Genomic DNA, 27,882 nt, shown 5'->3' with positions numbered 1-27,882 from the left:
GTTGTACTGTAATTAGTGGAGATTGTGGTACGTAGTAGCCATCTTGCCCATGTTCCTCACCAAGTATTATAATGTTTGTAGTGTTTTTATTTCTAGTATTAGTGACGTTTATGAAGGTTGTTGACCACAGTTTCCCTTCTGATCTGGCCTGAGACAAGACATATATAAAAATATGCTGATTCTTCCAGGTATAACGTTTTGGGTTCACAGTATGAGAACTGCAGTGAGATGGAAGATGTTGCCACCGTGTAGAAGAGCCCTCTCAGTTCTAACACAGGCTGTCTAAATGATGGATTTTAAAAACTTATTTTGATGTTTAATGGCTGTTAATCTTCATTGATTGCTGCCTATTTTACAGAGTGAAAGTTTTCAAGCCACTATAGTTACTAAAACAAAGTTTTTTTCTCTCATTTATTCCTATTTTGCTCACATACTCTCAATCATAGTTAAATCTGTTTTGCTGGTTTTTTATCTTGTAAGCAGTTGACTGATGGTCTTTTTTTTGTGGTCTTCTGTGGTGCTGCACCATGAGGGAAAATCCTTAAAGAAACATACCTTTTAAAAATATGCTTACATCTCTCCTATAACTCGTTAAATTATTTATGCGTATGGAGTGTCTGTTAATGAGGCTTCACACTTCAAGAGTTATGGAAATATTACCAGGTTTTGAGCAGGAGAAGTACCAGAGGGACCTGCTAGTTCAGGTCAGCGTTTTTTTCAAAACCTGACACTGACATGTAAAATTTCCCAAGCATTGATGGAGTGAAGTGCATGTGGGAAAGTTAGAGACATACTGATATTTGACTAGTAGTGATGTGAAACGTTAAAAGTTTTACCCATGGTCCAACTGGAAAAACTGGACCACTTTGTCCAATTGTCATGTAATAAAACAGGTATGTTAAGTAATGTAAAGTAAGTCACGACAAAATTGTGTAATAAAATGTAAAATCATTCAACAGTATAAATTGGACCTGTTCTACATACAGTATTAATCAGCTTACTCTAAGGTTTACTCTTGGTGAAACACCTCCCCTGTCACTCCCTTTTCTTTTCCTCTTCCAGGCTCTGTTGACAGCAGTGACCTCCCAGCACATAGAAATCCACGAGGGCACCGTCCTGCAGGCCGTCCGCACGTGTTACAACATCTACCTGGCTAGCAAGAATCTCATCAACCAAACCACAGCCAAGGCCACGCTCACACAGATGCTCAACGTCATCTTTGCACGCATGGAGAATCAAGCAGTATGTCCAACCCTCTTGGAGATATTTAGACACACAAACTCAAAAGTGAAAGAGAGGGCAACTCCTCTCTTGAGCCGCTGGCTGATCAAATTTTGAAAATGGCAAAAAAAAGCAAGATGAAGTATAAAGCTGTTTCTAGGATCAAACGAACTGGGCAATTTTGAGACTCAAAAATCTGTAAAGTGGCAGTTTTAAAATACTGCTACGAATTAGCAATATGTAATATATATATACATATATATATGGCATTGAGTCAAATTGGTTTGTAATATAATGAAAGATATCATATGCTGTGGAAAAGCTTTCTAAGAGATGGTTTACTCAAGCCATCAATTCCTGATTTAATTAAAGTGTACTGTTTGCTTTGTGTCCAGAGGGACATTTTAGGTGTTGCCTTCAAAAAAAAAGCTTGCTCTAATGTCATCTTTTTCTTTTTGAATGACACTTTTTCCCCCCTCCTCACCTGCCTCCCCTCCCTTCCTTTTGGACACATAGCTTACAAATCACAAGCTATCTTGGTCTCTGGCCTCCAGAAAGCGTGACCGCCAGGTAAAGCGTGCAGGACTGCCGTGACTTGCCTGATCAGAGCTCTTAAACTCTTCTCTGTGTTATCTGTGTTTGCGCATTAAGCTTCTCCTCATCCATTCATGCACTCATCAGTTTCCTTCCTTTTGCTCCTACACTACACAGGAGCAGGTATGCTGTGTACTTCTTCCACCATATGCTTGCCGTGTGGCTTTTTTGTTGACTTACCTACAAATCATCTCGCTCTCCTGCACCGATTTACATTTTAGTTTGCATTTTAGTTTACATTTACATTCACTCCTGGGCGTGGTAAATGGTTTATATATATCGCAGGTCAGCTATGCCTGTCTAGTTCCTGACAGCTTTTTGTTATGTTTTGTTTCTCCAAAGGCCTAATATAGTTCTTTAAGAACAATGAGACTGGTATTGAGTCAGACACAGACGGAGAAATATAAAGAAGCAGTCAGGGGTAGAGATAGACAGACAAGGCAGACTTTGAGGCAGAGGCCCATTGTTGTGTTGTCACTGCCTGTATAGTGTTGTGCTGCTGCACAGGGAGATCCACTCTCTGTGTTCGTGTGTAGATGTATCCTCCTGACTGCAGCTCAGCATGGTATGATCACACACACACACTCACTCACTGGCGCGTGCACACACACACACACACACACAGGGTTTGTCTCGCTCACCCGCACACAGACTCAGCCTTCACTATCCGACTGAGCTGGCATTTAAATAATGAGCTTAGTTTGTTTGCGCTGCCTCGGCTGTCCCCTCTAGTGGAGGTGCGTTTGTCTGGCCTTGTTACCGTTGCTCATTTTCAATACTAATTGTTTCATTCAGAATGCTGTGTCATTGAATTTAGTTACGTTACATTTGGATGTGACAATAGCATCAGGGTCATTTAATTAAAGGCAAACACCTTCTGATGGCGGTGTGTTTTTTTTTTAAAAAACAAGACAAAATGAGTTTAATAAAGGGAGTTTGTGTAAGAAGTAGATGTGAAATATAATTTTTGGTTTGCCTTGTGAGAGGGGAAAAAAAAAAAGACTTTCTGCGAAGAAATGTCATGAAACAGATTGTATAATTATGACTCGTGGCTAGAAAGGGAGATGAGACAGACTACTTAACTGAAACAAATTCACATTGGCCATCAGTCTCTGCGCTTGGCAGATTCATGCTGTTAATTACAGTTATTAATGTGAAATCATGTCTGCTGTAGGGGGGGGGACGGCTCGCCATCTATCACCATTGTTTTGTAAATGTGTCATGCTGTTTATATTTTCATCTTTAACCCATGTCTCTTCAGTTACCGTTGCCCTTTTCTCCTTGAATCACTCAAGTCTGTAATTTGTGTTTTGTTTTTTTTTAAAAAAAAAAACAACATTTATTTCCAACAAATCTACAAATGCACTTGGATTGAAAATGCACCATGGGCTGTTGTTAATTTAGCTTGGCTGAGAGAATTTCCACTGCTTGTAATTGTTTGCTCTCTTTTGGAAGTTGTATCGGTGTTTGCTATGAGATAGTGAAGTGTGTAACTGTGCATATCAGTACGTTTTTTACCTCTGTGATTGGTGGAGATCAGCAGTAGGAATAGTTCTCCTCCATGAAGCTATGCAATATCTGAAATAACAATATTCACTAACATAACATATTTTTTAGGCCACAACCGTGTGCAAATGTCTTGTGACCCACTTTTTGGCTCGTGACCTACCAAGCTAAAGCATTGCAACACCTTCTAGCGCTCAATATCAGAAGCAATGGTAACACATGTCAGCCATGACACATCAGTCAGGACATGGCTGCATGAAGCATTTTCCACCACAAATACCTTCTGCCACCAGCGGATTGAAATAGGCCCAGTTCACCCGAGCCAGCATGAATTGATTCCACAAAGTTTGTCTCATTGCTGTTTCAGAAGCATGTCCTACTTCTCAGTGAGTGCATATTCATATACATTTCCATAAGAACACACGTTTAATGTATGCTGACACAATCTTAAAAACTGTCTTTTGCTCGCTGCTTTGACATCCAGAAGCTTTGTGGCTCTGCTTTGGGCTCAGTGAGCCTTCAGGGAATGTAGACAGGTTGTTCAAACTTGTAATTGCTGTTATGAGATGGTTTATACAGTCTTAACCTGTTTTTTTCTGTGTGTGCATGTGTGTGTGTGTGCCATGCGCCTGTTCTATGAATGCTTTTGCCGTTCTTTGTGTGCATTGTCTGCGTACGTGTTGTTTTGTACGTGCGTGTCCCTTCCCCGAACGCAGTTGCAGGAAGCAAAGCAGCTGGAGAGAGAGCGGCACCGGCAGCACTCCCCGGTCACCCAGCACACCGAGCCCGACTCCCCCCAGCTACAGACTCACATCCACCCGCCGGCCAAGGGTCTGAACCAGGAGGCCAACGGGCCCGTCACCCCTCCGACTCCAAGCATCACCATCCCATCCACCCCGTCGACCCCCTCGACACCGGCGCCGGAGGGCAGCGGCAGGTCTGTGTCCGGGGAGCAGGAGGAGCAGAGGGAGCAGGAGGAGCAGGAGGAGCAGGGAGAGCAGGGGTCCGTCTACGAGAGCCCAGATCCAGAAAACGGTTCTGGCTTCTGTGTGGCAGAGAATGAACAGACCGAGGCAGACCAAGCCACAGCAGCAGCACAGAGTAAGACGGCTTATTCTCTTGTATTTTTGTGTCCTGGTTGTTATCCTTTTGTATTCTAGCTCTCTTAAATAAACCTTACCAGTACCATCATGATTTTGTTTTTAACAATACCACCTTTTAAATAAAAAATCCTGATCGTGAACCCATCGGTTTGCCATTTTAAGTCATATCTCCTGGTGTTATCTTGCCTTCAAAACTGAGAAACATCACATTTCTCACGTTTCTCATCACATTTCTCAGTGCCAAATGCTGTTAAACTGTGACTTCAGATTTATCGGGCTCCACTCACACTTTTTGCTTAACCACAGAAATGTTTAAATCACACATTTTAAGCTGTTTTGCATATCTGCTGAGCTTTATGCACATTTGAGGCTGCTTTGTTTGATGATTGAAACATCCTGATTTACACCCTGAATATGCACGATAAAAGCCGCACTCCACATTTTCTGCGATTTCATTAAAGAAAAGAAAGCAGCGAGAGCGAGTGTTTACTGTTGCGAAACATTTGATACCGCATTCAGCACTACAATGGCTCATTCACTGAGAGAACTGTGGGATATGAAGAGCAGGATGAAAAATATTTTGTCAGTGACATCGTAACGTTGCACATTCTGTCCCAGAAAGCTCTTTGCCTATAGCAGAACAATCTGTTCATTGCACTCTGCACCTTTTTAGTTGTGAGTGTATGTCCTCAAACTGTGTGTTTGTTTAGATGCAGCAGCCCAGCAGCATCCAGTGACAGGTGATGAGGAAGAGGAGGAGGAAGCCCAAAACTATGAGGAGAAAGCCCAGGAAATTGTCCAGAGTATTCTGCAGGAGGTGGTCAACACTGTTGCAGGAGGTGAGGCATCTTTTCAAAGACAAAGAAAAAAAATATGTCCTCAAATTAAAAAGATCTTTATTTATAGGACAGTTTTTAATGCTAATGCTGTAGGAGTCATTAAACCAGTTTCTAAGGAAATAAATGCACAAGCACAAAAGAATGGCTTTTACAACCCACTGCAGAGTGACTGTCAAATGACTGTATTTGTTATTGTGCTGTTACTGTGTTATTAGGAGCTCGGTGAATAGCAAGTTCACAACTACCTTTCTGCTTTTTGTTCAGTGCAGCTCACCCTTAAATTGCCCACGCTTTGTTTGCTGTTGACATTTTGTACTGTAGAATACAGGTAATTTGAATTTTCACTTACCCACCAAAGTCTCTGTGCAAAATTGCACAAGCTTTTGTGAGTCGGAGAATCACACAAATTTTGTGATCAAAACGATTTTGCGATCCTCCCATTATTTGCACGATATGGGAAAACGAGCAACGTGCACTTTTTATACAAGCTGTACTTCAGATCACGTGCAAACTGTGCTTCCAGCCTGGTGCTTGGTTTTATAAATAGGAAGCAAATCTCTTGGTACAAAGTTAGTCTGGAAGAAGGCGCAAAAGTAAACCTGGCTGTCGATAAATAAATAACAGCTTAAGTTCCTAAAATTTTAGGTCAGGTCAAGTTCCCTGAAGTTCCCTTAGATGTTGACAAAAAAAGGGCAAAGCACTCTTTCTTTGTGTGCCAAGGTTGTACAAAAGCTGCTGTTTATTAACACACAAAAGAATAGTGCTTTGGCTTCCTTTTTCAAATACACTTTTACCCTTGAGCAGCAATTTGACAAACAGAGCTTTAATGGTCGGGAGGAACACTGAGCGGAAATGCACTCTGGTATCCTCCCTGAACCTGAAAGTTCCCTTAGACACTATTGAACATGCTGCTTCTGTACAATGTGCCACTGACTGTCATTTTATCTTTTTGTATTTGACCAGAACAACATGTCAAACTCAAAAGATCTGACAGTTAAATGTTGCTTCGCTGCTCATAAAACCTGCAGTTCTGGTCCAGCATGTTTGAGGTTGTTTAAGAATCTGCATGTTGAGACTAGAGATAAGTGTTTCACCTCCATTTCATACCTGCTCCATCGTCACCACAGGGCACTGCCTGGACCCTGCGAACCTCTGCTCAGACACCAAGGAGTCCGGTGGCGAGAGCGAGCCGGCGGAGTCAGAGCCAGCTGAAGCAGTGACAGAGGGGACCCAGTGCTCCCTGGAGGACGAGGGCACCCTGGGTAGTGACAGTGAGCACGTCCATGCCAACGGCATCCCCGGCACTCCTATCTCTGCCAGCTTCACCCCTTCGCTGCCTGATGACAGACTGTCTGTCTCGTCCAATGACACTCAGGTGAAGGACAAACCTCTTATAAAAGACTTATAGCTCGTTACATTTTTGTTATAACATTAAGACAGATTATAATCTGAGAGACAACAGAAACTACACAACAAATCATTTAAACTTGGAATGTTAGCCTTTATTTTTATTTGTTTCATATTTTAGTGTTATGATTGCGAACTGACTTCAAAAATATGTAATTTCCTGTATGTGATGTAACATTTTGGCCTTGCTGAATAGCTGTGCTGGCTGAGAGTCAGAGGGAAATGAACCACTTGATTTAATCAAAAGAAAATAATGAAAGAGATTGTCAACACTTGCACTGCGAGGACTCCTAAAGCCGGTCTCTTTAATTAAGGTGAATGTATTCCCTGGAAGGTCTTAGATAATCACCCTTCTTTCCAGCTGTATATGAACCCTGCAATTATGTTTGATTGCACTCCTCTGTGTTCAAGGTTAAATAAATCTTATAGATCTGGAGGCTTTTTTCACACACTGTTTATGTCATTAGTAGGTGGGAGGATATAAGATTCAGTTTGTCACTGCTGTGCTCCTTGCTTTTGTTTCACTGTAGGAATCAGGAGCAGCACCGGGCCAGCCGCCTGGTGCTAAATTCTCCCACATCCTCCAGAAAGATGCCTTCCTTGTCTTTCGCTCACTCTGCAAGCTGTCAATGAAGCCACTGTCAGACGGACCCCCTGATCCCAAGTAAGAATGAATTCCATGTAGTGTGCAGTGTGTGTTTTGTTTAGGATTTTAGCTGATTTTGAAAGCTCGGTCTCCTAAAAATTCATGAACTGTTTTAAAATATGTATTAGAATAAGTTGTTGGTCCTTTGTCTTTTGGATATTTTCCTGCTTTGGTTCCTCATTGCATCAATATTTGTGCTTCTATTGGTTATTTGTTTATGTGTTGCACTTGCCTCTCTGAGCAGTAAACAACTCAGAAAATCTAGTGGTTTGATAAATGGCTGATGAATTCTGAGGGTAGCAATTTGCTCTACAGTTGGTCGAGCCAACGTGAAAAGTCCCCTCTATTAGTGATTACTCTGTGTTAGTGTGGTGAGTGTGTTGGGTGTAAGAATAGATATGAATCATGGTTTAAAATGAGGATTGCTCTGCTGATAACTGCAGTGTTTTGATAAATGGTTATGAAGGAGACAATGAGGCATCGCTCAGCATTTTCTGAATCACTTCCTGGTTTCTTAAAGCACATAGTCCCCTTTTTAAATGTTTCCTTTTTTATAGCACCAGTGAGGGGAAAAGATCATCTGATTTGTCACGATTCATATGATTTTTTAATCATGCTCTGGTTTGATAAAATAGAGGCATCTGATTGGCTAGTCCTGACAGCGGCAGCTTTTGTGAAACAGGATTGCCTGCATCTGGTTTCTTAGATATTTGCATGTTTACTTTGTTATTGATCTAATTTTTTTTATGTCAGTAAATGCAAAAGGTAAGCTCAGTTGAAAAGCTTTTGAAATGAATCTTGTGGAGATGCAAAAGAGGCGTGTGTGTGTGTGTGTGTGTGTGTGTGTGTGTGTGTGTGTGTGTGTGTGTCTGATGAAGGCCATGTCAATTACCTCAGCACTGATGTGCCATGTCAGTGCCAGACAGAAACCTTTTACCCTTCTAACGCGGCTGTTCTGCTTGATGTTTCATTCTCTGTCGCACACAAACAACACAGCACACAGACCAAAGAGCTGCATTATTATTATCTCAACTATCAGCAACTACTTTGTATCTTCATGTGGGATCAGAAGGTTAATATCTGGGGCCATTACTATGAAGCAGATTCAACATACCCAGGATATTTTTTTCATTATCTGACCTAATGAACCAAGAACCTAACATTGGCCGTCCAGATAACCAGTACTACGGAGCTGATTATCAACCAGCTCAGTCAACTCGGGGTTTTCCAGCTACGAGCGCGTTCATTTGAAAGATTGTTTTTAATCACAAGCTACATCATCAGAAACATATACTTCATATGATATGAGATGAAACAGTGATATCAAGTACCTGCGGAAAACTTATGTTTTAAGAGCAGCAGCAAGTCATATTCAACGAAGTGAAATGTAAACAAGAAAAACTAGAAATTATTTCTACATATTAAAAGTAGGCTAAGGCTTAAAATACATGAAGGAATTATTATATATGACTTAACTATAGAGTGTTTCTGCTGCCGAAGCAAAGAGTGGAAAAGCAGTTAATGACTGATGAGGTCTATCCCATCCAAACGTTGCATTTATAATCATGGGAGCCAATTAACAGTCTGTGGATTATTTTTCTAATAAAAGACAATCTGGCATTTTTATTTCCAGTTATCATCACACAGTTGTTTCATGTTATTCTGAGCTGCAGTGATGGAATCAGAGTGTAAAATCATCCACACTGTCAGCTTTCACTCCGGGGATAAAATAAACTTTATACCATAAAGATGCAGCTAAAATCATCATTTTGTGTTTAGTGTCGTAAACAATCTTTCCACTCTGTTTTTAAACCAGACTGGAAATAGAAATCCTCGAACAATGAAATGTATCCACTGACGTATAAAAAAAAAAATCCTCTTTTTTACTTGTCACTTCATTGTAATCTCAGGACTTTTGTCCATGTCGGGATCCTGTAGGAATGATGACTCTTTTTCTCCCAGTGATCTGATTGGTCAGTGGTTGGAGTGTTGACAGGTTATGACCCGATCCTCTGAAGTTAACCTACTCTAGAGCAGGTTAGCTGTTCAGCATGAGTTACCATGGTGATGTACCCCGGTAAGAAGTGACCCACCGTTGTAACCCTGAAAACCCAGAGTTAAACCTCATTAACCCCAAATCCTGCTTGGTAGTACAGGCCTCTGGTCTCAAGAGGGCTTATTATGTGCCTGTTATGCTTATACTTTATAGTACAAAATAGTACAAAATATAGGAAAATGTCTTCTGTTGTTGAATGGATTTTTACATTCAGAGTGGATAGCAATCAAATCCAAACAAGTATAAAAGTTGTATATGTGTTAAATATGGGTTCATCTTCTTCACCATGGCTACATCTCTCTTTTGTAGTCTCTGTTTAGGAAAGTTATTGTAGTTCAAAAATACTTTCTGGACTTCCATGTTCTCACTAGAACAACTGGTCTTAATTAACACATGTTGGTCTCTCACTGTCAACCAGTTTACTCGAACACACACGACTAACTGCAACCTTTCTGGTCCCCAGCATTATGGGTAATGTAGTCTTTTATACGACACGTAGGATTTATACTCATCTGTGCATTCTGTGACCAATTCTTATTTTAGAAATGAAAATTTACTACATATCTAACTTAAGCAAACAGTTTACATATATATATATTACCAATTCCTTTCACTTGAAAATGTTTCACAGTAAATATTTTCCTTAAAATTGAAGTGAGGTTTTGGTCACAGTTTCCCTTTTGTTTTTCTTGCACTATGCACAGTTAACTATGAGAAGCACGTCAGCTTTGACAGAAGTCTCATCTCGTACTGATCATATCGCTGGAACTCGAGTGATGAAGTGTCAGATTTTTCTAATCCTATGTCAAAAAAATAAAAAATAAAAGTCCATATTTTTTGGCAGTTGAAGAAGAAGTGGAGACATTTTTTTTATTGTGCCAAATAAATCCGTCTTTGTCTGCTCGCCAGAGATGGAAGACATTGGAGAGAAGCAGCCAATCTCAGCATATTAAGTAGCTGAAAGTGTGTTTTTTGAGCTCCAGTTTTCCTGTCCTGCTGCTGCAGAAAAAAAAAAAATTTAGACAAGCTGAGGCTCTACACGCAGAGGAGCTTTGATTTAGTTGGCCTCGCAGCTCTTTGATGGCTGTTGAAGATTTTTAACTCTCTGGTGGAGCGATACAGTAAGATGTGGTCTCAGTGTGCATCACGCTGCTGTTTCTCTGAGGTGTTATTAAGATAATTGGTAATTAGTTTTAGTGAATCTTCTTTCATTTTATTGTTTTATTGTATTTTGTTATTCCATGTCTAAAATCTTAATTATAATTAATTAATCTTTATCCTGCAGCCAGCTTCATTCTCAAATGGTTAGGGTACAATATTCAGTGTAAGAGCTAAATATGTGAATATGGACTTTATGCACTAATACACACAGTCAGTCTGCCTTCTCTTACTGCATGTTAATTTCATCAATATATAATCATCTCCTTTCCTATTAAAATATTTAAACTGACTTCATCATAATATTCCTCTGAATTTCTCAGCTGTCACATTCTGGGGGGGTAGATGTCAACATGCTATGATATTTCTCATGCTAGCGAAACCATTTCACCCTCACTTCCTCAAATTAATTAAGAATTTTCCCTGAAAAAAAAAACAGTTCCTCAACTTTGCGTCCCTCCCTCAGGTCCCATGAGCTGCGATCGAAGGTCTTGTCCCTCCAGTTGCTGCTGTCCATCCTGCAGAACGCCGGGCCCATCTTCAAGACCAACGAGATGTTCATCAACGCCATCAAGCAGTACCTGTGCGTGGCCCTGTCCAAGAACGGTGTCTCATCTGTGCCTGAGGTCTTCGAACTCTCTCTCTCCATTTTCCTCACGCTGCTCTCCCACTTCAAGACGCACCTCAAGATGCAAATTGAGGTAAGAGATTTGCTAAGACACCTTGTGGTTATCACGTGGAGAGCGTGCTTCATTCTTCAGCAGAGTGCTCTCCACGTCATGTTTTGTGTCACTCTATTTTGATTCAAATATGCAGGGAAAACCTGATGAACTAGTTGGCTAAGTGCAGCAGCTATGTTTATACATCCACCCACCACTTCATGATGAAAAGCAACAATCACACCTTCTCTGGCTGCTCACAGTCTTTCTGGGAAACAGGAAATTATGACTAAATAGAGGTTGAGTGAAAGATTCCTTTAAACATTATTTTCTACCAATGTGCTCATCACTTCACAGGTTAAAAGTTTATCCTCACCTGCTTTAACCTGGTTAAATAAAACGCACACGGATGTTCTGTTCTTTTCAGAGTCTGAATTCTCTCTGTTTGTCAGTCTTTCCCTGTTGAACAGCATCACATATCCCGCTATTGACAGTCTGACACTATTTCTCAATGCAGCAGGCAGCTAACACCGATGATGTATGGGAGATGTGGATTCTCACAGAGTAATGTAAAATTCTCCCACCTTGGTGCAATCAAGCCGTACTCTCGTCTGCTTTCTGTTGCCCCCGGTTTATTCTGTCTGAGCTGGTTCAAAGTTTATATTAACTGCGTGACCCTCACCTGCTTTATTTGATGTGTCCACTGAAGGAAAGTCATGTGGGCACCTGTGTTGTGTCTTTGGCTCTCGATGTGTTGTTCACACTGTCACGTGGACTCTGTCTGCAGGTGTTCTTCAAGGAGATTTTCCTGTACATTCTTGAAACGTCCACAAGCTCCTACGACCACAAGTGGATGGTCATACAAACCCTCACTAGAATATGTGCAGGTGTGTATCTGTGTTTTCATTTCTGGCCCTTTTTACATTGATTCTTTATGTGTAATCAAATAGTATTGGTACATGGACACTTAGGCAGCAAATAGAGGCTCAAAAGAAGAGCTTCTGGTGCATCTAGACCCAAGATTTTATTAAAATCGTTTTTAAAAGGGCTTTTGCCATTTACTATGTGTCTTACAATCATATTTCTGTTTTCTTAACTGTTTTTTATAGCATATTTTTAGAGCCAAATGTATGTAATCACATCAGACACACTCTGTTCACTCTAGACACACTCTGTACTTGTGTCATCAATTTTCACTGACGGACTCTTTGTGTCTCATCTGTCTCTCCCAGATGCCCAGAGTGTGGTGGACATCTACGTGAACTACGATTGTGACTTGAATGCTGCTAATATATTTGAGCGGTTGGTCAACGACCTCTCGAAAATCGCGCAAGGTCGCGGCGGCCACGAGCTCGGCACAACACCCCTACAGGTGATTATTTTTCCTCTTATTTTCTGCAATTTGGATTCCAATGGTACAATACAACGCAATTTCTCTGTGGCATTGGGATAACATTTTTTTTTGTAACCCTTTCCAGGAGCTGACCCTGAGAAAGAAAGGCCTTGAATGTCTAGTGTCCATCCTGAAATGTATGGTAGAGTGGAGTAAGGACCAATATGTCAACCCCAACTCCCAGACCAGCCTCGGTAAGAAATAGAAAATGAAATGTAATTTATCACGATTATCTGGCAGCTGTCATACCTGCACTGAATGCAAGAGACAAGGAAATGACCTTTCTGTTCATCATTATTCTGCACACTGACCAAATATGTAGTCTTTCGACACAAAAGTGGCAGAATTCATGTTTGTCTTTTTGTCCAGGTCAGTATAAAAAAGATTAACCACAGAAAACAATCTAATTCCATTGAACCACTAGTCCCATTACTTTGACTGAAAACTAAATTAAAGTCCAAGGAGAAGTCTTTAGTCATTCCTGGAGAAGGTTTGATTGATTGTATATAGTGATGCATTTAACTGTAATCCATAATAACATCAAGATGTTATCCTCCTGTGCAACTGGTCTTTATCAGAAGCTGTTTAAATTTACGTTCAGAGCTTAAACACAGATGGTACCTGCTGGAATTGTTTGTCTGCTTGCAATTTTACACTTTGTTAGTTTTGCCCATAAAATTCTAGGTTGTTATTTCTCAACAGTCTGTGGAGAATTGAAGCCGCATTGTGGAAAGAGTGTGTCATAGATGAGACTGCCAAAGGTATAACTAGTCTTTCCCGTGATCAGCCCAGTTTTGGCAGCAGTTCATCATCGAGGTTAACTGGGGTTAGTGGTGAAGCTCACATCCATTTATCCAGCTGCAATCAGTTGTAGGATTGACAGTTAGCATCCATCAGGGAAGCTACCGCTCCGAGAAGGAAAGTGAGCAGCTCATCTCCAGCTAGAGGAGGAGGCAGTGAGATAATGCCCAGAGGCCAGTACAGACAGGCTCATCCAGGAGGTTTAGTCTAAAACAGAGCGATTCCTTAGGCAGAGTCAGTGATGAAACACCCGTCTACGACATACAGAGCATCACCCGTGTGTGACACTGGCCCCTGGGTCTTCTACACACCAGAGGGTTTCTGTTGTTTGCCAAAGGAAGAGCTCAGAAACTTTGTGGAAGGGGCTGGAAAGATATTCCATAAGCCCGTAGTACCATCCACAGGCAACCCTCTGGCTAAGCTGTCAAGGCTAACCAGCTGAGGCAGTTGTGTTCACTCGCAGGAACGTTATCTCGCCAAAACCTGACAACTCATTAGTAATCTAGCAGGGAGCTCATAGGTCAGTATATGAATTTTGAATTTTAAATTTGCTGCTGGTGGTAGTGGAGGATTTCAGACTCTTTTCTTTCTCTTATAATGTGAAGTGCATTATGAAAACATTGACTTAGTTTCATGCATTACATCATTACAGTCCAACATATCAACTCCACATTTTAATTGTCACTTGCCGTGTCATTTTCTCCCCTTTTTTGGATGACTTCAAAGCAAGAGCAGGTAACAGTAGAACAGAACAGAGTGTTTGCTAGACTGTTGCTGTGGGATTCGTTCGTTTTTTAAGCCTGTTGCGTCATGGATGTAGTTTTACATGATTTTGTACAAGTCTTGCATTAGATAACCTGTGTGATGTTTAAAGCATTTCCAGTCACCCACTTACACCCCATAGATTGTAACCAAAAATATGTTTGAATTGAACTAATGGTAGAAACACTTGTTGTGAACTAAACATGTAAAAATGTGTGTTAATCGTCTAGAAATATTATGAAATGAATGTCCCCTTCCTCTGTGTGTGTTCCTCCACCTTCTCTCTACTCTGTAAGCTTAAGAATAGAAGGCATACTGCCAGCTCACATTACTGTGACACTGTCCTAAATGTTTTAAAGAGTTTCCGATGGGTAATCAGACGCCTGGCCGTAGCACAGGGTTACAGCTGCAGCAGATCCCTCAGCTTGTCTCTGCAGGCTTAAGAAACCACCTCTCTCGGCCTCTAAGTCTTGGCTGCTTCTACTTTTACTGCCTGGAGCTTTTTAGATAACCCACCTTTTTTATAATACCCTCTCCCCCTACCCGGCCTTGCACCTGCTCTATGTGGAAAAAATGTCTGTTTGCCAGAGTTCGTTAGGCTGTGATTGTGCGTGCATGTGAGCAACACCAGTGTGCGTACCCTCCCTGCCAACAACAATCATTAAGAAGGCCTCAGGGTCATTTTGTTCTCTGTGCTGCAGTTTCCCCTTTCAATTACTGAAGTTTCTCTCCTGCAGTACTAGCTTTAAGTTGGCTCATTTTTTAAGCCCCGAGGCTGAGTTACTGCCAACAACAGAGTTTCGATTAAAAATGCTCACCTTTGTGATGGAGTCAGGGGTTTTGCTGCTTACAGTAACAATAGAAATACTTGATTTATTTCAACTCTTCTACCATCTCCTCTGAGTGATCTTATCTTGTGATTTTTGCTCCGTAGGTCAGGAGAAACCGTCAGAACAGGAGAGCACAGAGACAAAGGCCCCGGAGACCATAAACCGCTATGGGAGCATTAACTCCTTGGACTCTACAGCCTCCTCTGGCATCGGCAGCTACAGCACTCAGATGTCAGGGACCGACAACCCCGAACAGTTTGAGGTCCTCAAACAGCAAAAGGAGATCATCGAGCAAGGGATTGACCTGTAAGTTTCACTACGCACACTTAAATTATTCATTTTATTCTGGTTATACTGTATTGGCTTCAATAATGTTCTGTCTCTCTTAAACAGGTTCAACAAGAAACCAAAGAGAGGAATCCAGTACCTTCAAGAGCAAGGCATGCTGGGTACAACCCCAGAGGACCTCGCTCAGTTCTTGCACCAAGAAGAGAGGCTTGATTCGGTAAAAAAAAAGTCACCCTGTTTATGTTCAACTTCTCAGCCAATGAACAGTAGACAGGCTCATTCAACTGCAGCACCGTTACTGGGTTTGTTTGGGTGTCCTCTAAAAGAAAATGAGAATCCAGCTGCCAAATTAACAGTGAAATGCTCGGCAAATAAACAAATACCCAGTCGAATTCTGCACTCTCTTCTTCTCTATCATCTAACCAAACCACATAGAAGCCACACAACAATCGAGTGCCTGTCCACCAACATTAAACAGCCACTCACTCTAACCCAGAGTCCTATAAGAAGCGCAAACGTTAACGCTAATGAGGAGTGTACTCTTCCTTTACTGGACAGCCTCGGGAGTGTCTGTGCACAGCGGTAATCAGCATTAAAGAGCGTTCATAACGTCTGGTTAGGAACAAGGGCCCTTAGATGCAGTGGCACCACAACAGCAGCAAACAGAGTGGATAACTGTGAAAGTATAACATGTATTTATCTAATCCTCACTTACTGGATGATCCTGCTGTTACAACAGTTGCTCTTATTAGGTTCTAGTGAAAAGGAGTAAGTGGTGAAAAGGCAGTAAGACAAATAAATGATTCTCTAAGGTGACTTAATGGATTTTCTCTCTCTGCCTCTCCCCTTTATGACAAGGGAAATGTTAGGTAAAGAACAATTAATAGCTGTGTTTATGAGAGTGGCGAGCTGGAAGGATTATTGTCAGTTCAAATCAAACTGGATAAAAAGAGGCAGCACAAGATCTCAGACTCTGTACATTGCAGTATGTATAGTATTAAAATAACACTGACCGATCATCTTTTGCTCTCTTTAGACTCAAGTTGGAGAATTCCTCGGGGATAATGATCGTTTCAATAAAGAGGTGATGTACGCCTACGTAGATCAAATGGACTTCCAAGGCAAAGACTTTGTTTCTGCACTGAGGATGTTCCTGGAGGGCTTCCGGCTCCCCGGAGAGGCCCAGAAGATCGACCGGCTCATGGAGAAATTTGCAGCGAGATATCTTGAATGCAATCAGGGGTGAGGGTGGATGTCTTGCCAGGAGATACTGTAGAAACAGCTGTATTTTGTTCTGTGTGGCTCGTTTACAATATGTTGCTTTCATTAATCCGATTTTTCTCTTTCCCTTCTGTTCAATACGTATTTTTTAGGCAAACTCTCTTTGCCAGTGCCGACACTGCATACGTCCTTGCCTACTCAATCATCATGTTGACAACGGACCTTCACAGTCCACAGGTAAATCCTTCACCTCCGTGCGGCAGCAGCCTTTGGGAATGTGTTTTGACAGCAGTCATTCCCTTAGATATCAGTGCAACATAAATCACACGGATTGCGTGAGCAGGTTTTGACCCATATCCTTGTTTCTCTCTGCAAAGGTGAAGAATAAAATGACAAAAGAGCAATACATCAAGATGAACCGCGGCATCAACGACAGCAAAGACTTACCTGAGGAGTATCTTTCAGCCATCTACGATGAGATTGCGGGCAAAAAGATCGCCATGAAGGAGACAAAAGAACTAACCATGAAATCCAGCAAGCAGAGTGAGTCTCACTGCCGTGGCATGTGATGATGCAGTTTCTCATTGTACTTTAAAAGCGTGTCAAAAGAAAGTTTGTGCTATATCCAGAGCCATTTCGTAGCTATAAAATGCGGTATTTGTATGTGTGTATCCATGGCTGGTGTTGATTCTCACTCAGGTGTGGCCAGTGAGAAGCAGAGGCGTCTGCTGTACAACGTGGAGATGGAGCAGATGGCCAAGACGGCCAAAGCTCTGATGGAGGCCGTCAGCCACGTCCAGGCGCCCTTCACCAGCGCCACACATCTGGAGCACGTCAGGCCCATGTTCAAGGTAACATAGACAGACACATACATGTACACATGCACGCTATTGTTCTCATACACAACACAAATTGGACACCTCTTCCCTCTGCTGTTCCTCAGCTGGCGTGGACACCCTTCCTGGCTGCTTTCAGCGTGGGTCTTCAGGACTGTGATGACACTGAGGTGGCCTCACTGTGTCTCGAAGGGATCCGTTGCGCGATCAGGATAGCGTGCATCTTCTCCATACAGGTAATGTAGTCTGAATCGGAGGAATAGTGTCTACTCTTTTACCTTGCAGTATTTTTTACACACTCTCTGTTTTTTTTTTTGTCGTAACAGTTGGAGAGGGATGCGTATGTTCAAGCCCTGGCCAGGTTCACCCTGCTTACAGCCAGTTCTGGCATCGCAGAGATGAAGCAGAAGAACATAGACACCATCAAGACGCTCATCACTGTGGCCCACACTGATGGCAACTATCTGGGCAACTCCTGGCACGAGGTTTGCTCCTCTCTTCTCACTTAAAACTGCTCCATTTTCAGTCCCTGTATTTCTTCACAATACTTTTTTAAGAACAGTCAAGAGTTGTTGCTGGGCACAAAGTGAAACAAAATGAACAAACTAATTTTTACTTTTAAGAGACATCTGCAAAAGTAGTATTGTATTTAACACAAATTTAAAAGTTCAGTCAACACAGTATCTTCTATTGAGCTTTTGTTGCTGCCCAAACAAGCAGTAAATGTTTTAAACTGCAGCTCAACAAACTTGCCAAACAAACTAAAATTAATTGTGTGACAATATGATTTTCAGTTAGAGCATTGATATGTCACCTAAATGTTAAGCAGTCAAAAGTGATTGTTTTTTAGGTTTTGGAGGATTGTACAGCTCCTTCTTTCAATCCACATATCTCCCAGTTCCACACTCACTGTTATCTTTGTTTCTCTAAATTGCTGCTGTTATATCTCTTCTCAGATCATGAAGTGCATCAGTCAGTTGGAGCTGGCTCAGCTAATTGGTACAGGGGTGAAGGCACGCTACATCTCAGGGACAGTGCGGGGCAAAGAGGGCTTTGTTACAAGCACCAAGGAGCAGAGCAACGATGAATATCTGGGTCTAGGTAAGCAGCAACCGTCTAATGTCACAGTCATGCCTCTTTTTTTACAGACCTGTAGACCTGTTTTACAGACCTTAACTGTCACATAAGATTGTAGAAGTTGTTGTTAGACGTTTGAAACATCTGTGCTTTGCTCTGCAGTTGGAGGGACAGTGGACAGAAAGCAGATCGCCAGCATCCAGGAGTCAATCGGAGAGACCAGCTCTCAGAGTGTGGTGGTAGCTGTGGACAGGTACCTGATTTTGTGGTTGAACTCTGTGTTACAACATACTGGTCTATAAAGAACAAATTATTATGTTATAATATGTTATAATATAATTATTGTTGTCATAATTTCTTGTACAATCATGTGTTGTTTTTTTTTGCTTTAGGATATTCACAGGTTCTACCAGACTGGATGGTAATGCAATAGGTGAGTGTAGCTACATACTGTGTTCTTCTTATCGCTCCAAGGACAGGTACATTCTAGCTATTTTTGACTGTTATGAGTCACTCTGCTCGTATAAATCACCTTTTTTTCTGCTCATTGCCAACATCTTCTATCTATTTGTCAGTTGATTTCGTGCGCTGGCTGTGTGCTGTGTCCATGGATGAGCTGGCCTCGCCCACACACCCACGTATGTTCAGCCTGCAGAAAATAGTCGAGATCTCCTACTACAACATGGGCCGCATCAGGCTGCAGTGGTCCAGGATCTGGGAAGTTATCGGAGACCACTTCAACAAGGTGGGAGAGGATTGGTCACCTTAGGGATGGGTGATGCTTAGTTTTCCTGTGTGAACACCATGAAACAGGCATGTTTGTAAGGCATCAAATATTGGTATTCAAACAAGGAATAGGAACTGAACAGTAATGGATATAAATATAATGTTGTTGTGAGGGTGATCTTCCACATGTTGGGAAGGGAAGGGAAAATGGCTGTTTTCTTCCTCTGCTACCTTCTTCTCTACAGTAGATTTCAGTCACTGATAAACGCAAATTGTTGCCAGAAAGGCTTTCAGGCATCTTGGTATTGAAAGGCAGCTCTCTCAGTGAGGCTCTGCTTCTCACTGAGTAGCTGCAAACCAGGTTTGCTGTGTGTAGAAGCAATTTATCACAGTAGTCATTTATCAGTTTGGATTTTAAGAAACATTTCTTTTTGCTGGGGGGGGGTGAACTGTTTCTTTAGTGCACCTAGATGCTTGTTTTTCAGTTACACATCTTATTGAAGGAATAGTTTGTTCTTCTTTGGAAGCTGCGCGTGTGTCGTTAACTGAAATATGTTTTATCTCCGTGCAGGTTGGCTGTAATTCCAATGAAGATGTGGCAATTTTTGCAGTCGACTCTCTCAGGCAGCTGTCCATGAAATTTTTGGAGAAGGGGGAGCTGGCCAACTTCAGATTCCAGAAAGACTTTCTGAGGCCGTTTGAGCACATCATGAAAAAGAACAGGTAAAAAAAAACAAAACAAGAAGTACATTTATCTGTGAGTGAGTGCTCATGTTACTACACCCATGCAAATCTGTAGTGCCGGGCGCTGCAAATACAAGGTCTGCACTGTGGCCGTGAGTGGTTACTATTTCTGGGGCTGTTTCTCACATGGCTGCAGACACACACTGAATCAGAGTCCCACAGTCACACTCCCCCCCTCCTCCCCGCAACCTCTGTAGCAGCTCCCTGCCTCCTCTGTTATTCATTCTCTCTTTCTTTCCCCCTCCGTCTCTTCCTCTCTTTCCTTCCCCTCTCCTCATAGCAGCGATTAAGCATATTGTTGTTCTCTCGGAGACGAGCGGCAAACCAACATTTCGACTGACCCATTTCAGTCTGTTTGCATTACCCTCTCAGTGAACTAATTTAAAAGCTTTTTTCCCCCTCCCTTGTTTGAATCTATCTTGAATGGATTTTGAACAGCTATCAGTCATAAATGAGTTTGATTCATGTAAATATTGGCTTTGTGATCGTGTGTGCAGCATGTTAAAAGGCAAGCTGTTTTACTGCAGCGTGTTTTTCATTGATGTGAAAGAGGAGTAGCAGTATAAGTATAAATCCACCCACAGATTGAGCAGGCTGAGAGCTTCAACAGAGAGGAGATGGCAGGCAGCCATGTAAACCCTGCAGCGTAGTGTGTCCATTAGACTCACTCATGCTGCCCTTCTCTGTGTGTGTGCGTTTGCTGGTAAATTGAGGCAGCCTTTTCACTCATTCATAACTCCTGAGCAATTAGGGGTGCTCTTGCTGTAAAAACCCATTGTTGCAAGAGACTAGCCACTGCTGGAATAATGATTCTGCCTGAAAATGGGATTGAAGATGTTATCAAGAGCTTTTAAAGCTAATTGATATCAGTTTAAGAGGTTTATTTCCTTTTTTTTAATTGATTGACTCCCACTATATGCTTCCTATCTATCTGCTCTTCTTGTCCATCCTGATCCGTCTTCCAACTCACTCTCCTCTTCCTCCTCCTCTTGCCCCCTCTGTCTCCTCTCCAGATCTCCAACCATCAGAGACATGGTGGTACGCTGTATAGCTCAGATGGTTAACTCCCAGGCTGCGAACATCCGCTCAGGCTGGAAGAACATCTTCTCTGTCTTCCACCTGGCCGCATCTGACCAGGACGAGAGTATTGTAGAGCTGGCCTTTCAGACCACGGGCCATATCGTCAGTAAGTTCATTTAATTAATCACAACCTTTCTAATTTATGTTATTAAGAAGTCGTTGAATCTGATTCGGGGATATTTTTTATTACATTTTGACATTTTCCTGAAAGATTTTAATATACAGAGGAGGAGTTTGTCAGTTCAGAGATCTCTACAATAATTTAAGACCAGACCACGATTCATCCTGTGGCCAACAGATGTTTGATCTGATCTTAAAGTCTTGCTCTTTCTCTTTATCTCTCCCCTTCATCTATCTTTATCTCCCTCCACCCACCCTTGTGTTATTGTGCTCTAATCTCCCTCTGTGCTTCTCCCAGCGAATGTATTTGAAAAGCACTTTGCGGCCACCATCGACTCCTTCCAGGATGCCGTTAAGTGTCTGTCGGAGTTTGCCTGTAATGCCTCCTTCCCAGACACCAGCATGGAAGCCATCCGCCTCATCAGACACTGCGCCAAATACGTCTCAGAGAGGCCACAGGTCAGTATCAGTCCCCCGCCTTATGCAGAGCAGTTTATTTCTGAATGTGAAGGTGCCACTTGTGTTTTCCTGATTCATACGTGCAGACAGAAGAGAAGGGTAAATGTAGAGTATATCAAGGGCACGTACAGTATGTATGGAAATGTGCGTTTGTGTAGGAGGGTTAATTCTCTCCCGAGGCAGAAACGGTACAGTGGTGAACACGGCTCTTATTTCTCTGGCAGGCTTTCAAAGATTACACCAGTGATGACATGAATGTAGCGCCCGAGGACCGTGTGTGGGTGCGGGGTTGGTTCCCCATTCTCTTTGAGCTCTCCTGCATCATCAACAGGTGTAAACTGGATGTCAGAACCAGGTATTTCAACGGATGTGCATTATACAGTACTGCTGCTGCACAGTTAGCAAGAAAGGGCTTACTACAAAAAAGCAAATGTCAGCTACAGCATAGATGGAGGGACAATACAGTGTGTGGATAATGTGTGTGTGTGTGTGCATTTCCCAGGGGGTTGACAGTGATGTTTGAAGTGATGAAGACCTACGGGCACACCTTTGAGAAGCACTGGTGGCAAGACCTGTTCAGAATTGTCTTCAGGATCTTTGATAACATGAAGCTGCCTGAGCAACAAACTGAGGTACACGACACGACAACTATTTCACCTCCTGTACTGCATCCTCATAGTTGTTTTCATCATCCATCTCTTTGGTGGAAGTCTATCCAAAAGCTGCTGCTGTTTAAAAAAAAAAAAAAAAAAAGAGCATCTCAATATCAATATCACAATCTCTAATCTCCCTGTAGATTGTGTTTTTTTTTGTTGTCACATTGACATTGAAAAAATTCTCACAGAGTTTGTGTTGCATCCTCAGAAAGCAGAGTGGATGACCACCACTTGCAACCATGCACTTTACGCCATCTGCGATGTCTTCACTCAATACTTTGAGTCCCTCAATGACGTCCTGCTGGATGACATTCTGGCTCAGCTCTACTGGTGTGTGCAACAAGGTAAGGCAACGCTTCCTCTCTCCAGTCATGTTTGTCTTTTAAGCAAGTAAGTAATCTTAAGATTCGAATTAGTGCTCAGCGTTAAGGTCCAGATTGTCCTCTTGTCTGTAAGTAATGGCAGAGGGAGGTGATGGTGTTATTGATGCTGGTTTTGGAGGTAAAAACTGACTTGACTGAACTTGGATGTTGCCTCCGAGCTTTCATGTGCTGCATCAATAATGGTCCATCACTTTGTAAAAAGACTGAAGTTAAGCTAATGATCGATAAACGTCTTTAGTGTTTGTTGGTTGTTTACTGGAAAATGGATAAAAGGGCAGAAATCTCAGCAGACTTTATGTATCAATATGTCTTACCTTTTTCACTACATCTTTTTTTTTTCTTCTTCAAATTTACCCTTCCCATGTCTCTCCCTTGTATTGGCCCAACCCCTCCTCCTCCTGCTCCTCCTCCTCTTCCTCCTCCTCTTCCTCCTCCTCTTCATCTGTGTGTCTGTAGATAATGAGCAGCTTGCCCGTTCAGGCACCAACTGTCTGGAGAATGTGGTCATCCTGAACGGAGAGAAGTTTTCCCCAGAGACCTGGGACAAGACATGTAACTGCATGCTGGACATCTTCAAAACCACCATCCCGCACGCGTAAGCTGCCGCAAAAACGAGGACATAAAATGCCTCCTCATGCTTTTTAAAGTTAGATAAGATTCTTAAATTCAGCTGTAATTTGAAGGATAATCAACTGAGACTACAACCAAATTACTTAATGTTTAGCTTGATGGATTATGTTGCTCCTCTAATTTTCTAGTCTGGAAGTTGTTTGTCATTCTGTACGAGAGTGATAATGATTTATGGAATTGATGCTTTTCTTGTTTCAGGCTGTTAACATGGAGACCAGCAGGAGCAGAAGGAGAACACATCACAACACAGAGTCTATCAGACAAACAGCTGGTGAGGAGACTGTTTTTCTACTTTTCCTCTACATTAGTTACTACAGTATTTGTTTTGTTACTTACATGTGATGCAGAATGTTTTCTTAACTTTTTTTGTCAACTAATATATCGTCATTGACTATATTTGTTCGATCTGTTTTATCCTGCTGGGAAAGAAATTATTTGTTTTGCTTCTTTTCCACAATTTCTTTTGCTTCTTTGATGCATTTGCACCATGCTTGTGTAGTTTTAAGTACTGTTTATATATGTGCATGCAGTAACTCTGCCCACTTTTCTCTCAGGACTCTATTTCCCAGAAGTCAGTGGACATCCAGTCCCGCTCTGATGACCAGCATTCCATCACTAGCGCTGATAGGGTTTCCGTGGAGAGCCGTCGGCAGAGTCAGTACAATTCAGGCTCAGGCATGTATGAGGATGGCTCCAGGAGCAGGACCCCAACAAGTAAGTCTGTTGCTTTACTCAAAGACTGACTGAGGATCTGAATGTCTTTTCGTCTGGCTGTGTGTGTGTGTACTGATGAATGTGCACCCGTATGTTTCACAGAGGTCCAGGAGCAGCGCTTATTCTCGGCTTTGCTGATAAAGTGCGTCGTGCAGCTGGAGCTGATCCAGACTATTGATAACATCGTCTTTTTTCCTGCCACCAGTAAGAAGGAAGATGCTGAGAACTTTGCAGCTGCTCAGGTACAAGCAGCTGTGGTCAACTGATAATCATGATCACTGATAAGCAGTCTCTTAAAGGGAAACTTAATTATTTTTAAACCTGGACCCTATTTTCCCATCATTTTGTGTCTAAGTGACTAATGGCGTCAACAATTTTTGAAATTGGTCCAGTATTGAACAAGAGCACTTCAGCTGGCAGCCACGAAACTGCAGTCCTTTGGGGCAATAGCAACCCGTCGATGTACATCCATTAAAAGTGTTTGCCAGAGTTGCGTTGTTGCAGGAAGACAGTTAAACGATGAGCTAAATAATCAGCCATGACTTTGAAGATCTTATAGGTAACACTAAGCTACACTCAACTCTCACGAGACTTCAGAGTGAAACTTCTCCTTGAGTGAGACTTGGTTAGACACAATAACAAACAGACCGGATCAAGTGAAAGGAAAAGAAAAAGGTTTTCTCTGTATGGATCCTTTCCATAATGTTGTCAGACACCTATAATAACCATCTGGGCCTTTCAGTGGTAAAAACAAGCACTTAAGAGGACATACATTAATGGAACGCTATTGCCCCAAAGGATTACATTGCAGCCCATTTTGCGGCTGCCAGCTGAAGCGCTCTCGCTCAATACTGGACCAATTTCAAAAATTGTTGCCCCCATTATTCACTTAGACACAAAATGATGGGAAAATACGGTCCAGATTGAAAAATCCAGAAGTTTAGCTTTAAGAGGTTTTAAAGCTTTCCTCTTCTTTAAGTGTTTTGTCATTTGTGATTTAAGCCTGTAATAATCTGTCTCCTCTTTGTCTTTTTGAAGCGAGACGCTCTGTATGCAGCGGACGTCCCCGTGGAGACTCAGGACCAGGGTATGTATCGCTACCTGACCTCTGAACAGCTCTTCAAGCTTCTGGACTGCCTGCTGGAGTCGCACTGCTTTGCCAAGGCTTTCAACTCTAACAACGAGCAGAGGACCTTACTGTGGAAAGCAGGTAGGGCAACAAACCACCGTCTGCATGTTGTTGCTTTTGTTCTTGTCACTGAGGTAGACTGTGATAAGCGGTTTATCTCAGGTGCACTGCAAAGCTGTTTATAGAGGTTCTTTGTTGCCTCTTGGGGCTGTTTGGGAATGATGGATCATGATAGAAAAATACTGATTTAAAATGGCTGTCTGACTCTATGTGTGTGTGTGTGTCGAAGGTTTCAAAGGAAAGTCGAAGCCCAACCTGTTGAAGCAGGAGACCAGCAGCCTGGCGTGCGGCCTGCGTATCCTGTTTCGCATGTACACAGATGAGAGCCGCCAGGACGCCTGGGAGGAGGTCCAGAGACGACTGCTCAAGTAAGAAACCCAACATGTATCCAGCACCACTGCGTCTACTGAGAATGACACTCACTCAGCTACATTCATTGATGTTTAATATGATTACTAAGTAGTTGCAACACTCTTCTAATATTGTCCTGACACTCGTTATTGCAGTTAACCTTCAGTCCCACGGCGACTGTACCGCCAGCTGCACACAGATAACGACTGTAGATGCATTTCTCAGTGATCATCACATTGGCAAGCGAAGCAGTGTTGACTCCCTAAACAGGCTGCACTACTGATCTTTGTAATGGTCTCTGTTGTTGCTCTGTTCATTTCCATCCCGCTAATGATGCTGTTTGCATTCCTTGACAATCCCACATCATTTTCTACAGAGCACAAGGCTCCTGCTAAACATACAGTATGTTCCGTCACAGCTGGAGCAATAGACAGTATGCCTCAATTTGACAGAATTCAGAAACTAATTGGTACGTTTGTTGATGGTAGGTTGCAATGGAAATTAGTGGAAATAGTTGGTGTGTAATTATAAAATGCACAGCCATTTTTCTGCAAATACTCTGCTTAAATAAACAGCTGTAGTAAATATATGAGGTGCATAGATGGAATAAGCCAATATGGAGATTTTTTGGTCTGATTTTCAAAGTTAGTTCTTTCTTTTTTTCTTATTTGTACTTTTGTACATCCTGAAAAATAATGATTCCAAAAAAAATGTTATTTTAAAAAGACAGGAAGTCTCGAGGGAACTTTCTAGTTATTTAAAATGCTCCTGATCTTTAAGGCTCCTTTTACCATCATTTGTATAGAATCCATTGGCGCCATATCAGGGATGTGTTTGCCAACACATCTGTGAAATATTAATACGGACTGATAGCAATCGGACCGCTCCACCCCTTGTCTGTGTTTGCGTGTGAGTATATGTAAATGTTGTCTTAGATATAGCTGACTGCGAGTCTCTCACAAATTCACCTTCACAAGCTCCATGGTGGCAATAAAGAAATCACACTTCTCCGGGCAGAAACGTCAATAGCTACCTCAGAGGAAGGAGAAATCAAAAGACGTGGGCCCTGAGAGGAGGATGGGTTGTTTTGATGTCACTTATCTCCAGTCAGTTACTCGTGGCAAAGGCACAGCGTGCACACATCTCTGCAGGTCTCTGAAACGGATGCCGTGTGCTGTATAGATCCAAAGGAATTTAGCACAGTGATGTTTCATTGTTCAGTCAGCGCTGCTGTCATCGCTTCATCTTTATTCAGCAAACAGCCATCACCTCTTTCCTCTCCCAGCCTCACTCTCGTGTTGACGATGATATTAAGAATCATCGCTTGTATCTCTTACTTGCATTCGTTAAAAGAGAAGATAAGAAAGAGGAAGAGGAGGAGGAGGAGGAAGGGTGGTGCCTGCACGTGAGAGCGGCTCTGAAATCCTAATTCATTGAGACACTGCTATGTGTCATCATGTCTATATTTTGTGTTCCTTCCTTCTTTTTCGCACACACCTCACCCTGTTATCTGCTCACCAGAGGCCACGTACACACACACAGTTGAGTAGTGCAGGGTGCAAAGCACATTCGGGAGGCAATTAGGTCGCAGAGATTTTGAGTGCAAGGGAGCTGTGAAAGAGGAAGAGGCGTTGATGTCAGAAGAGTGCCGCAGGGTCAGAGAAGAAAGGTCAGAGGTCGCGTCAGTTTTTCCTCAAGCTTAAACTGTGAATAGAAATGTCTAATTGTTTGCATAATAGCCTCAGTCAATGGCTTTAATTAGCAGCAACTGAGCGAAAACAATCTTAATCATCCTCATCTCGGCAATCGTTCATGTAAGGAACAAGACAGAGAAGCGAATGCTTTCTTACCACAATATGTTACAGAACAACACAGCTCTGAAGGGTTGTTATTTTATTGTTTTCTTTCATAAAATCCTGACCAGACTGTGTGAAATTTATTCAGATAGCAGCTTCTTTCTATTCATTGTTCTCCCACTGTGTTAACATCTATTTCTAAACCGTTTCTTTTCTTTTGTGTTTCTCTGTCTGCTGCAGTGTGTGCAGTGAGGCTGTAGCGTACTTCTTGGCTTTGACCTCGGAGAGCCACAGAGAGGCCTGGACCAACCTGCTGCTCCTCTTCCTCACCAAGGTGCTAAAGATCAGCGATGAAAGGGTAAGTGTTTTTGGAGCTTGAGCCATGCTAGGAACTAAAAGGGAGGATCGATTTTGACTTTTATGAGTCCCTCAGTGTTATGGAAGTGCAATACTGAATTGATGGCTTACTCCTTTTAAAATACCTCACTGGGGCAGTTACAGTTTCACACAATATTGAATGTTATGTATCATCTGAGTCTTACAGAGTACAACAAGAGCGTCTTGAGAGCTGGAGCTTTGCTAGTTGTCTAAGCCTAAAAGTGTGACTTTATTCTGTGGGGCGCTGAACAGTTTTTCT

At 42.2% G+C, this 27,882-nt stretch overlaps 1 protein-coding gene across 2 annotated transcripts in view; it reads left to right on the top strand.

The window, feature by feature from the left end:
* arfgef1 (ADP-ribosylation factor guanine nucleotide-exchange factor 1 (brefeldin A-inhibited)) overlaps positions 1 to 27,882 on the top strand; it is a 51,285-nt gene that overhangs the window by 21,893 nt on the left and 1,510 nt on the right. Inside the window, exons 5-39 of one of the 2 annotated variants that reach the window (XM_067578557.1) lie at positions 1,063 to 1,242; positions 1,738 to 1,791; positions 4,038 to 4,422; positions 5,135 to 5,263; positions 6,391 to 6,638; positions 7,201 to 7,334; positions 10,997 to 11,231; positions 11,977 to 12,076; positions 12,422 to 12,561; positions 12,668 to 12,776; positions 15,080 to 15,281; positions 15,369 to 15,480; positions 16,300 to 16,505; positions 16,637 to 16,721; positions 16,862 to 17,027; positions 17,184 to 17,335; positions 17,428 to 17,556; positions 17,647 to 17,805; positions 18,277 to 18,421; positions 18,560 to 18,650; positions 18,790 to 18,830; positions 18,973 to 19,142; positions 19,695 to 19,846; positions 20,881 to 21,053; positions 21,366 to 21,526; positions 21,751 to 21,881; positions 22,029 to 22,158; positions 22,391 to 22,526; positions 23,022 to 23,160; positions 23,394 to 23,466; positions 23,750 to 23,909; positions 24,012 to 24,151; positions 24,948 to 25,119; positions 25,328 to 25,466; positions 27,486 to 27,603. In XM_067578557.1, coding sequence (XP_067434658.1) covers positions 1,063 to 1,242; positions 1,738 to 1,791; positions 4,038 to 4,422; positions 5,135 to 5,263; positions 6,391 to 6,638; positions 7,201 to 7,334; positions 10,997 to 11,231; positions 11,977 to 12,076; positions 12,422 to 12,561; positions 12,668 to 12,776; positions 15,080 to 15,281; positions 15,369 to 15,480; positions 16,300 to 16,505; positions 16,637 to 16,721; positions 16,862 to 17,027; positions 17,184 to 17,335; positions 17,428 to 17,556; positions 17,647 to 17,805; positions 18,277 to 18,421; positions 18,560 to 18,650; positions 18,790 to 18,830; positions 18,973 to 19,142; positions 19,695 to 19,846; positions 20,881 to 21,053; positions 21,366 to 21,526; positions 21,751 to 21,881; positions 22,029 to 22,158; positions 22,391 to 22,526; positions 23,022 to 23,160; positions 23,394 to 23,466; positions 23,750 to 23,909; positions 24,012 to 24,151; positions 24,948 to 25,119; positions 25,328 to 25,466; positions 27,486 to 27,603 — 5,196 coding nt within the window. The remainder of the gene's footprint in view (positions 1 to 1,062; positions 1,243 to 1,737; positions 1,792 to 4,037; positions 4,423 to 5,134; positions 5,264 to 6,390; positions 6,639 to 7,200; positions 7,335 to 10,996; positions 11,232 to 11,976; positions 12,077 to 12,421; positions 12,562 to 12,667; positions 12,777 to 15,079; positions 15,282 to 15,368; positions 15,481 to 16,299; positions 16,506 to 16,636; positions 16,722 to 16,861; positions 17,028 to 17,183; positions 17,336 to 17,427; positions 17,557 to 17,646; positions 17,806 to 18,276; positions 18,422 to 18,559; positions 18,651 to 18,789; positions 18,831 to 18,972; positions 19,143 to 19,694; positions 19,847 to 20,880; positions 21,054 to 21,365; positions 21,527 to 21,750; positions 21,882 to 22,028; positions 22,159 to 22,390; positions 22,527 to 23,021; positions 23,161 to 23,393; positions 23,467 to 23,749; positions 23,910 to 24,011; positions 24,152 to 24,947; positions 25,120 to 25,327; positions 25,467 to 27,485; positions 27,604 to 27,882) is intronic. The other variant, XM_067578558.1, reaches the window with a different exon arrangement.

The sequence above is a fragment of the Thunnus thynnus genome, chromosome 21 (assembly GCF_963924715.1).
Source record: "Thunnus thynnus chromosome 21, fThuThy2.1, whole genome shotgun sequence".
Classification (NCBI taxonomy): domain Eukaryota; kingdom Metazoa; phylum Chordata; class Actinopteri; order Scombriformes; family Scombridae; genus Thunnus; species Thunnus thynnus.
The sequence above is the reverse complement of the archived record's forward strand: the minus strand, read 5'-3'. Positions and strand labels throughout refer to the sequence as shown.